The sequence below is a fragment of the Hevea brasiliensis genome, chromosome 10 (genome assembly GCF_030052815.1).
Source record: "Hevea brasiliensis isolate MT/VB/25A 57/8 chromosome 10, ASM3005281v1, whole genome shotgun sequence".
In the NCBI taxonomy this organism is placed as follows: domain Eukaryota; kingdom Viridiplantae; phylum Streptophyta; class Magnoliopsida; order Malpighiales; family Euphorbiaceae; genus Hevea; species Hevea brasiliensis.
The window spans coordinates 13796137-13808650 of record NC_079502.1 but is presented as its reverse complement, the minus strand read 5'-3'; the positions used below and the strand labels follow the sequence as shown (position 1 = coordinate 13808650).

General features: G+C 28.2%; 2 protein-coding genes across 2 annotated transcripts; both read right to left on the bottom strand.

Moving 5' to 3' along the window:
* Positions 1-5098: 5098 nt before the first annotated feature.
* Positions 5099-6358, bottom strand: LOC110657954 (F-box protein At3g07870). Its single transcript, XM_021815401.2, has one exon. It carries the CDS (start codon positions 6314-6316, stop codon positions 5099-5101), a length of 1218 nt encoding a protein of 405 aa, XP_021671093.2. The 5' UTR covers positions 6317-6358.
* Positions 6359-7941: 1583 nt separating this feature from the next.
* On the bottom strand, positions 7942-11802 carry LOC110657955 (F-box protein At3g07870-like). Its single transcript, XM_021815402.2, has 2 exons — positions 11440-11802; positions 7942-8181 (listed from the first exon to the last, which is right to left on the bottom strand). The coding sequence occupies exons 1-2, from the start codon at positions 11800-11802 to the stop codon at positions 7942-7944; spliced, it is 603 nt and encodes a 200-aa protein (XP_021671094.2).
* Between the last annotated feature and the right edge of the window lie 712 nt (positions 11803-12514).

The window sequence follows — 12514 nt, the reverse complement described above, 5'->3', positions numbered from 1 at the left end:
ATATAAATTAAGTCACTTTATAATATATATCTTAATAAATATATTCTACCTTATATATATTTTTTAATTATATAATTTTTAACAAGAAAATATACTACATAATAAAAAGATGATTTAATAAGATAATTAATGACTATAAAGTGATTTAATATATTATAAGTAAAAATGATAAAAGTTAATATTGGGTTACATATATACACTTATAATTAATAATAAATAAAGTTATTTATAACCATCTTAATTGCATATATTATATATAATTTTATTGAAACTATGTAATATATCTAAAATATATAAAAAATATATATGTATAAAATTAGTTTTTTAGTTTGATTTCGGTTCGATTTAATTTTGGTCCGATTCTTGATGAAGAACCAAAATTGAACCAAAATAATAAAATAATTTCGGTTTGGTTCGGTTCCTACAATAATGGTTCTTTTTCGATTCCAATTTGATTCAATTCAATTCTTCGATTCGATTCAAATTTCATAGGAACCATGCACAACCTTAATACTCACAAGTGGAGGTCACTTTGAAAAGGATATGTTGTGAAAAATCATACCCACATAAAATAAAGAACATAAAATTTAACGTGGTTCAGTGTAAGTCTACTCTACCAACAAATTCACTATAAAAAAAAATAATTACAATCACTAATTATTTTTCTCACCCTCAAAATCACTCAAATAAAACTCACGGAGTTCAATACACATCTCCACTTTATGGACTCTCTGCAATACATTCCATATAATGGCCAACCAATTCATATATATAGGCTATTAAAACCTTATCCTTTTGGGACTCTAATTATTAAGCTTCATAATTTAAATTCTAATAAACTTTTTAAATTAATTATACTTTTTAAATTAATTACACTTCCTAATTCCAATCGGAGTTGGACTCCAACAGGATACAAAACACACCACATACTATCATTTAGATGCAGTGAATGCAATGTACCATGCATAAGAGGACAAACGTCAGGGTTTCTTGTGTTTGCATAGAGGTTTCTTTTTCACCACTAACCCAATAAAACAATCTATGCTTTGGTTATTCTTCATTATTCCATTTCCTTTCACCATTCCGTGAAACTTTTGTACAGCTCCTATCTTTGTTTAGAATTCAAGGCCAATTGCTAGCGAAACTAGCAAATCTCTAACTATTTAGTTTATGCCAGACATTATGGTTTCAAACCGAAGTAAAACAGGGTGGATGGCTGTGTTTGGAAAGTCTAACCTTAAAATATCTAAGTCAAGACTCAATAAATTTAAAAAATAAAAAAGTTACAATTTTGAAAATAAAAATTTCCCCTTTATTTAAGATTTTTGAAAATAAAATTTTCTCCTCTAGTGTATTTATTTTACTTTTAATTATTATTTTTTTTAATTTTAAGGATCATGAATTTAATTTTCTTCTTTATCAGCTTACTGGTTTTTAATTAGTGAAATAAAGGATAAATTTATTTTAATTTAATATGAAAATAATAAAATTCAACCGGTCATTTTAATCTAATTTCAATAAAGAAATAGTAATCACCAACGATGGATTTGAGCTGTGGTGAAAGTGGGCTACGGAAATTAGGGGCCCATTAACACATCACAAATTTAACTGAACTAACTAACTACGCCCACATTGAATTTCCCCCACCCACTGCCAACCCCCTTTCTCTCTCTCTCTCTCCTCCCACACATGTGACCCAATTTCTCTCTCTCTCCTCTGCACATGCGACCCAATTTTATATATATATATATATATATATATATATATATATATATATATATATACACACACAAACCCATATGTTAACATATTAAAATTAATCCCATATGTTAACATATTAAAATTAATATGTACTAAAATGAAATTGTTATTTTTAATATTATTACATGAGTTGTAATTTTTAGAAATATAATAAAATTTTATTTATTTTTATAAATAAATTTCTTAAACACATTTTAAGAAATATGAGGATAGAGGAAGGGAAAAAATATTTTTTAATTGCATTAAGTTACATAGATATTAATTTTTTTTATAATGGCATTAGGTAATAAAATATTAAATTTTTTATATTAAATTAGATCAAAATTAGTTAGTTGGTTATAATTAAATCGAATCAAATAAAATTTATTATAATTGACAACATCGAGAACATTTAATTTTTTTGTTATTATAATTTATACAATTGTTAACATATAAAATAATAATATTTTTATTATGTTAATAATAATATTTTAGTTTACGTCACATTAGTTATCACGTCAGTAATAACATTTAAAATAATATTATTTTAGCCAATCATTTGTGCACATTAGCGTCCAAAATCTCCAAATTCATCCCCTAGTGAAAATTAACACAAAATTTAAAATTAAACTAAAATTGACAATTCGTGTTTAAATAATATTATCATATTTTTTTATAATTAAATTCTATAATTAAATATTTTTAATATCAAATTACATTTTATTTAATTTATTATAAAAAGAAAATAATAAATATTATATTATTAATTGGTCTCAAAATAAATTATATACACATAACTATTATGCGATTTATTGAATGATTAAAATTTTATTTTAATTAAATTAGTTAAATAATTTTAATAATTATTAATATATAATAATTTTATTTATAAGTTGCAATTATAATATTTTATATTATTACTAATTTGTTTTGCACGGAAATTTTATCTTTTTTAATATATTTTAAATTATAATATTTATTTTAGAAATTAATTTTAATTTATTTAAATTTATGATCTAATTGTAAAAATAATAAATAATAATAAAATTTAAATAATTAATTACAAACTAACTTAGAATGGGAAATGTTACACCAAAAATTATATGTTAATAAAATATATTCAACAAAAAAACATATAGAGTTTATAAAAAAGTAGCATAAAAATAATATATAATACTTTCTTTTGAAATAAATAAAATATAATACTCTATTGAATTAAGAATCTCATAAATAGAATAAGGCAAAACTCTCTATACATAAATGTAATTATTTAAATACAAATTATATATAGATAATTTATATATAGAGAATTTTAAAAAATACATCATCATGTAATTTATCGTTTTTGATTATTTAAGAGAGAAAATTTTTATTTTCATTAGATTAATATCATGAAATTTTATGGTGTCGTATTATTTTTGTATCAATTAACATATTGCTAACATGACAATTTTTTTTTTTATATATTTTAATTAGTGTTGTTGTCATGTTATTGCTCTATTAAATAATATATGGACAATATAATGGCCGATATTAATTTGATAAAATAAAGATTTTGTCAATTTAGTGATAACACACTAAATATCACATGATACACTTTTAAAAATATGTCTATCTAAAAATTATTATTATTATAATATATATATATATATATATATATTAAAAATTTTAATTATTTATATTTATTAATTTTTATTTACTTATTTCTATTATAGTATTTTTGTTATAATAAAAATTATAATTTATTATTTTAAACAAAAATTAATTTAAAAATATATATACACACACTTAAACTCTTAAACTCATATTTAATTTTTCTATAGTACTTTAACTCTTTAATTCTCAAATCATAAATTAAATTTCGTAAAAATCAATGTCCTAATTGGCAGTTGAAAAATATTACAATGAATGTTTATTATGATTTATGGACTTTTTAATTAAATTATTCCTAATTATTTAAAGTTAATAAAATATATAATTTATAAAAATAATAAAAGTATAATTTATAAATTTTAATTAATTATAATAATTATATGATTATTTAATTTTTGTCCTCCATTTTTAATTCTGGATTTACCTCTAATTGTATATAAAAACTTTTTTCATATCTATATAATATTTTAGTAATTATAGAATTATAGATAGATATACTCTTTATCATTTATATTTTTCATATATTATGATAAAGTAATAAATTTTAATAACTAATTAAAAAAACAACCTATAAAAAAGGAAAATAAAAAGTAAAATTAAAAGCACATTGAGTTTACCTAAAATATTATTTGAATTTGATTTATATTATAATTATAATTTTTATTATAATTATATTTAGAAAAGTATAAATATTTAATTTTTAGTTTTTTTAAAAAATCAATTTTTTTTAGAATATAAAATTACGACTTTTATGAAAAAGTAAATTTAAAATTTTAATAAATTTTTATTTATAAACTTAATTAAGTAGAAATTAACAAAAAATAGGACTATAAATTTTAAATTTAAACAAATTCTATAATTAATTTAAATAAATTATAATAAATTATTTATAAAATTGTAAATAATTTAAAATTTAAGGATATTTATATCCTTTAAAAGTTCGCCTCTCATTCATATATTTATATATATTATAGATTATAGGTAGATTATTGAAATTTTTTTATATATATTTTTTTGTTTATTAATATTTTAATATGATAAATATATTAAAAAAATAAAACTCATCAAAAAGTATTATGATGTTATTATATTAGTAATGTAAGGGTGAAATTTCTTACCTATATTAAGGTGTCTAAACGCTCAAGGAATAGAAAAAAATTCAGATGTATTTTTAGTGGACTTTACCATAATTGTTGCTAAAATAATAATTACTAATTGGCTAGGTGTACACACCGAATATATGTAAGAATTATTCCTATAATAATTAGACGATGTGGTTGATATCATTGTTATAATTATTATTTAATTTTTGAAAATTCTTTTTCCTTTCCCCGTGATAAATTCGTATAAATTTTATGGCAATTAAATTGAATGTCAGTGATCGTTCTTTTTCTACATTTTATTAGTTTAATGTTAATATATTTTTAAACATTAACTTCATAGTTAAATTGCTTATAAAAAAAAAATCGTTGTTAAATTTGTGAAAAGCTAGAAAATAATAATTTATACTTATTTTATTTTTTTGTAATTAAATTTAATTAAAGTTGAACTTGAGACTTCACATTATTGGAAATGATTAAATTTCTCTAACACCAATGTGAAAGGTCTGCTTTTAAATAATTTGAATATAATGTCTAAAAACTTATTATAATACCCCCGAATGAAAAAAAAGGGAAAGAAAATTGATACTTAATGAACAAGGAAATCAATTAATCAATTTGAGGCTGCCTATATGAACAATTGTACTAAAAGATTCTGGCAAACCTCCACCGACAAGCTCCTTAAATGCCCCAGATTTTAGGTCACAAGAAAACAGTGATCTCCTCTTGTATTCTAGCAATATCTCACCATTTTTAAGAAGGCATAAAACTCGAGCTTGTGAACAATTTATTGGGTACTCTGGAATATAGATGAACTGTTCTTGATTTAGATCCATGTGTCTCGGCAAGTGATCTCCTATGTTGAATTCCTTGACCCAAGACTCCTTTACCCCATATTCTTTCATAACCCAAATGGAAAGCCGTCTAAAACCTTGAACTATGGCTGAAAGATAACCTCTTAGAATCGCCAGATGAGAGCAACGCCTGCCAAACATCCCATCGGGATTTGGAACCTCCTGGAATTGCTCATCTGCCAAGTCAAAGGAGACCAGTAGACGAAGTGACTGATGCCTGTGCCTGCATGTCAACCAATGAAGTCTTCCATTTAACAAAACATTGGATTGGTATGGACGGCCACTTCCAAGGATTTGGTAACACGTTTTCCCTTTGCTTCTCCAGGTGGACCTGCCACTGCCAAGAGTTAAAACTTGCACATTTGATTCTGGTAAATATCTTCGTACTTGGAAACTGGAGGCTTCATCTTCGTTCCTGTAATAGACAATCCTGACCACCTTGTACTCTTTGGTCCCTGGATGGAAACCAAATCCCATTGCAACTCGTGTTTGTGTCTGAAACTGTTCTGGTCTAGGCAGCTCTTTGAAATCCCTGGTAAAAGGATTGTATATATAACATTTATCTTTGTATAGTGAATGCCAAAGGCACAATAAACCATTACAAGAGCCAACTATGGCGAACTCAGAGATCATAGGCTCACGAAGTCTAGTCACTATATCTGGAGCAGAAAGATGCAGAGAATAGAGATGGTTTTGGAGGGGCAAGTCACAGTGCAAGATAAGACCTGGATCATTGTCATTCATGCGAGATAAATGCATGGTAGCAAGAAGAGGGTCTTGTGCTAAGCTGCGCCAAGAACGACATACCCACTTAATCTGGATTAAAGAAGTTATAGGTAATCTTGATAGTATATCAAGAGCAATCTCCCGTGGGAGGCTGTCCATGTTGCTTAATTCTTGGTGCATTTTCTTGGATCTTGCTTCTTTTGTTACCCTTGGTCCTGCACAAAGTTTCTCCATGATGTTCATCAGGGTTTGAGTTTAGAAGATACGAGGAATAAAAAAGACACAGTTGCTGATAATAAGATCAGATGAAAATAGGAGGTAGCGGAATCCACAAGGAAATCCATTATTAAACAATTAATTGGACATTGTAGCTTTCAACATATAAGAAAGAAAGAAAAAATAAATGAAAATGAAATGAAAGCAATCAACAACCCACGTAGTCCAAAACAATATATTGTGATGCAGAAAAATCCAAATTTTTAAACCAATTCCGTGTAATTTGGGGAATCAATTTAGGTTTCCGAATAATAATAATAATAATAATAATAATAATAATAATAATAATAATAATAATAATAATAATAATAATAATAATAATGTAAGCATACTGTATAGTTTAGTTCCAAAGATTATATAAACAAAATAATCCCTTGTGTATCTTTGTAATTTTGCAAAATTTTTTCTTAAATTTTGGTAATTTAATCTTAATTTCAAAACTTGATTGTAGTTTGTTCTATTGATTAGATAGTATCAAAGGGAAGAAAACTTGCTAAGGCTGAGCATTGATTATCTTATAAGAAAAAAGCTATCAACCAAGAATAGATCATAGATGAAATAAATGCTTTTCAAACAAAATTTAAGAAGCATTATTTTGTAGAACTGCATCAAAGTTTGCTAAACTAAATGATGAAGAAAGCTTTGGAACACTTCAACAAAGAACTAATTTTTCTAATTGCTAAGGAGCTAGCATCCATGGCATTTTGTGGCTCTTATTCTTCATTTGTAGCAAGTCTTCAATTTCAAAGCGTTACCAAGTGCAAAATAGTTAAATATGATTCGAGAATTTCATCATTCAAGAGATTCTTCCTCCCTGATCAACTTATAAAACCATTAATTTACAAAAATTCAATTTTCTTTTATTTACAATTTTCGAAGTTTTCAATATTGTTTTTCATATGGAAATCTAACAAGATGTAAAGCATTAAAATAAAAGAAAAAAAAATTTCGGGAAGAAAGAAAAAAACAAGCAGCATATTTATATACCAATAGCAGCATCAATCATATTATTGTTGGGCACGTGAATCTAATATATATATATATATATATATATATAATCTCACAATCATATAATATTGAAAAAGAAGAATAATATAAGATTTATGTAGCTCGACTGTAATATTTATATTTATAAATAAGACGAGAGAAAAAATTTTATTATGATAAAAAAAAATAAGATACAATCATTCAAAACTTTCAAATTCTAATTTTAGTGTGTTTTTTGAAATTGCTACTACACAGACCTCACTTTTTATTTTAATTGTATCATAATACAAAATTTTCAAGTCAGATCACAATTTAATATATAAAAATATATCCAAAATTCAAGTAACTAGAGCTACCCATTAAACTATTGCTTCAAAGCAATTAGGCATTCCTGGAATTCTAATATACTCAAATGTCCCTGATTTTGGGTCATAACAAAATAAAGCTCTCCGTTTATACTTCAACAAAATCTCACCATTTTTGAAGCCACATAAAACTCTGGTATATGATCTCCTACACAATTTTGACCTTTTCAAGGAAGGATTAAATTCTTGTTCCAACCCCTTTGGCACGTAAGTGCCAATGCTGAATTCTTTTGTCCAAGACTACTTCACACCGTAATCCTTCATAATCCAAACATCAAATTGGCCATAATTGGGATAAACAGCTGCAGACAGACATCCTCTTTTGATCACCAATGCATAGCCACGCCATTCCATGCGAGCACATTCAGGCTTTGGGATTTCCCTGAATTTCTCTTCTGCCAAGTCGAAAGAAATGAGCATTCGACCAGGGCGATGTCTACGTGGCCAATCTACCCAGTGAAGTTTTCCATTAACCAAGACCTGAGATGGTGATTGAATTGGATAATGGGATAATGGGATGTTTCTCCTAAACTTCTCCAGGTTGGGTTGCCTAGGGTTAAAATTTGCACTTTTGATAGTGAATTGAATCCATAGAAGCTGCGACCTCTAGTGTTCCTTTAGATAGGTGAAAACTGAAGCACTTTGTACTCCTCTGTCGAAGGAAGTAAACCAAATCCAAATGTTGTCCACACATCCGAAGGCTGATTGGTGTTGGGCAACTCTTTGCAGGTGCTAGTGAAAGGATTGTGCATATGGAGTGTAGTTTTCAGTGAAGAATCACATAAGCAAATCCAACCATTGTAAGAACCTATTACATCAAACTCAGGCATCATAGGTACTTGGATTTTCTTCACCATCCCATCATCAATTGTTGTAAGGATACAATTATAGCGAATAAAGTTGATTTTTTATGGGGTGGTCACAATGTAAGATGAGACAAGGATTATTCTAAGCCAAACGGGTGAAATGGAGATCAACAAGAGCTGGGCCTTGTGCTATGTTCCTCCATGCTTGGCATACAAGCTTGACATTGTGTTAGAATTATGATTCAAAATACTAGTAAGATTTGAAGAGACATTTTCCTAATTTGAGTGATTTTCCTAATTTGAGTGGGAGAAATATTCCTTAATAGGATAGAGAAATATTTTTTATGTAGAGTAGAATTCTTATTTTAGTGTTGTTCCCAAATTGAGTGGGACTCCTAATCAGATTAATATTAAGGGAATTAATACTATAAATAGGAGAGTGCTGGTAAAGGTAATTTGGCTTTTAACTCTTGGGGTGACGCTATCGCCTATTGTAGAGAGAAGTTTTGTCAATTACTGAGAATTTGACTCTGCCCATTGATGAGGGGCACTTGCCTATTGCAGTGAAGAGAGGCTTCGGCCTAAGTTGGAGAAAGGACATAGAATTTAAGAGGAAAGAATTCTTGTCAATTAATGAGAGGACTTTTACCCATATAGTTGAAGACACCCTTTGTGGTGTAGTATTGTAATAGTAAATATATTGAGTTATGTCAAGAGGAGACTAAAAGGGACTAACTAATATATTTACTATAAACAGTTTGATGTAATATGAGTTCTCTTGGGTGTAATTAGGTTTATGGGTAGTATAGCTTTAACCTTGTAATGATGATTTATTATTGACATGATGAAAGATAGCATGCTCATAGATGTAGCCTTATGTTGAGAGGTGAATCATGTAAATATTATTATTTTGTGTGTTTACTTTATTTTTTTTACAGTTTACATGCTTCTACGGTGCACAATAAAGTTGGTGTGGGAACTCTTGAAATTATGTCAAGTATAATCTCGCGTGGAAGGCTCTGCATGGTGCATGTTGGTCTACCTTCTTTCACTATACTGCCTATTCTTTGTAGATTTTGGAAACCGAGTCTAGGTAGAGTTTATTTTTTAGAAGATGCAAGATATAAGTGGCTTTGAGATATTAATCAAGAATTCAAACCTGACAATACTACTTTTTTGTCTTGTAATAATTTCTAAAGTAAGAAAAAAATGTAGCTGTCTAGGATGTGACTTATGATTTTGTTATTCAGTATGAGAACAAACAAGTGAGGATTGTAGATGAAAGCAAAGTTGCAACATTCGATAATTGCAATGAAGCAAGGAAGGGCTTCCACGGCAAGAAAATAAGTAGGCTATTTGAATTTTCAATTTCTTTTTGTGGCTTTCATGCCGTGCATTCACGCTTGTGAAGTATAGTGTTTTTAAATTTGATTTGGCCGGTGAATGACCTAGAGTTGACTAGTTATATACCCATCCTACTGATTTAACCAAATTGATTTAATTAACCATAAAATTATATGATTTTTAAATTGAATTACAGGTTATTTCAGATCTATTTTTCTTGATAAATTAGATTGGAATCATTGTGAGTTTTTTATTAACTTGAATTATCTATCAAATTATTACGTAGAACAAAATTTTAATTAAATTCGAGAAAATTTGCAATTTGTCCATATTTTGGAAAAAAAATATTTTTTTAAATTATTATTTTTTATTCATTTATTTTTTAAATTAAAATTCAAGTTGATTGAGTCAATCTAATGATCAAAATCCGTTAATTTTAATCAGGTTTAATGATGCGAGTTACTAAATTGACTCTTAATTAGGCTCATATTTTATAGATCATTCAAAGTCTATGGAAGTTAAAATGTATTATAAATTATTTTAAATCGAACTAATTGAAATTAAATTGGTGCTCTGAATAACAATTTATAATATACATATATATTAATAAAATAATATAATAAGATTTTAAAGTAGAAAAATGAACTTAAAAATTCATTTTCTTCATTTAACTTTTCCACCATTGAAAGTTTAATTCTTCAAATAGAGCAAAACTTATGTATACCTATTTGTTTGAAAATTTTAAGAATAAGCTACCATTTATATTTCTCCCACGTAGCTTTTTTGTTTTTTGGTTACAGGGAGATTTTATTTATTTATTTATTTTTTATTGCATAGAGATTCTTTAGTAGATGCTATAGTATGCTGCTTATCATTCATCTCATGAAACACTTCTTGCAATTATCACATATTAATTACTAAGTTCAAGACTTTAACTGTACATCAAGGAAAGACATAACACTTGGTGATGTGTGTAAGGAGACATATTGGAAGTTTTTTCTAGAAATATCTCATAGAGGGCTGGCCTAATTGGTTGATGGGTGTGATCCCATGGACTTGGTCAAATACAAAACCGATGAAAATTAAAGAAAATACAAGTAGACATACAAAAGATGGTTAAGAAACTCGAAAAAGAAACATCCCCTTCATTTATATACCAATAAAGCTGTCAATCCCATTGAGATTACCTCCATGAGCAACTCCTTCAAACATATTTGGCATTCCAGGAATTGTAATTCTTCTAGAAACCAATGCTCTACACTTGTATTGCAACAAAATTTCACCGTTTTTCAGATTACTTATAAATTGAGTGAAGGCTAATTATTAGGTGCACCCGGTGCACTAAAAAAATAGTGCTCCCTCTCTCACAGAAAGTGGGTCCTTCCTAATATATAATGAATGGCCTTCCACATAATCTTGAAACTTTAAAGGCAGGATCAACATCTTCTTCCAATTCTTTAGGCAAGTCACTACTAATGTTGAATTCTGTGGTCCAAGACTGCCTCATCCCTTAATCCTTCATCACCCAAATCTCAAATGATCCAAAATTGATATTAAACACTACAGAAAGGCATCCTCCTAGAGTTACCAAATTAAATCTGTGATAACCATGCCTTTCAACGCCAGCAGAAACTGGATTTGGCACCACTCGAAATTTCTCATCTCCCAAGTCAAAAGATATGAGCCTGTGATCAAATGGCTGATGTCTTCGTGGCCAATTAACCCAGTGAAGTGTCCCATTAACCATGACCTGTGATGGTGAACGGATTAGGTTATAAGATATCTGTCCTAAGCTTCTCCAAGTTAGGCTACCCATTGTCAATATTTCAGCCTTTGATCGCGGATTGAATCTAAAAATCCAACGAACCCTAACATTCCGTGTGACATGCGAAATCTTCAGAACTTTATACTCCTTTGTCTCTGTCTGGAACCCAAATCCAAGTATTGTCATCTGTATTCTGAGTAGAATTGGGCAGCTCCAAGCTGTCGCTAGCGAGAGGATTGTACAAATGGAATGCATTCTGTGCAGAATTAGATAAGCAAAGCCAACCATTGCAAGATACTATGATGTCGAAATCAGGCATTGGAAGTACAGATTTATTTCACCGTCCCAACAGTGTTGTTCCGTGGATACAATTATAGATCATATAGGTAGTTTTGAATGGGATGGTCACCATGTAAGATGAGACATGGATTAATATTATTTGCAACTATATGGGTGAAATGGAGATCAATAAGAATTGGGCCTTCAGCTAAGTTTTGCCATGATCGGTTCACAAGCTTAGCATTGAGTAAAGATCGATGGTGTGGGTAGTCTAGAGAGTATGTTGAGCATGATCTCATGTGGAAGATTCTCCATGGTGATGTCCTTTGTTAATTTGATTGTCCTCCTTTTTGTGGGTTTTAGAAACTTTAGTAGGTAGGGTTAATTAGGGCTCTACACGGTTATTGGGGAACCGAACTGAACCGAATAACTGTATCAAACTGACATGAATCATATCGAACCGAATTTATTTTGATACTTTGATTGGGTTCTGATTTTTTACTTAAAATCAAATCGAAATCGTATCGAAACTGAACTGGAATCGTATCGAACCGGTACCTAATCGAGAACCGAATTTTTATATATATTTTTCTATATTTTTTTTTGATGTATTATATAC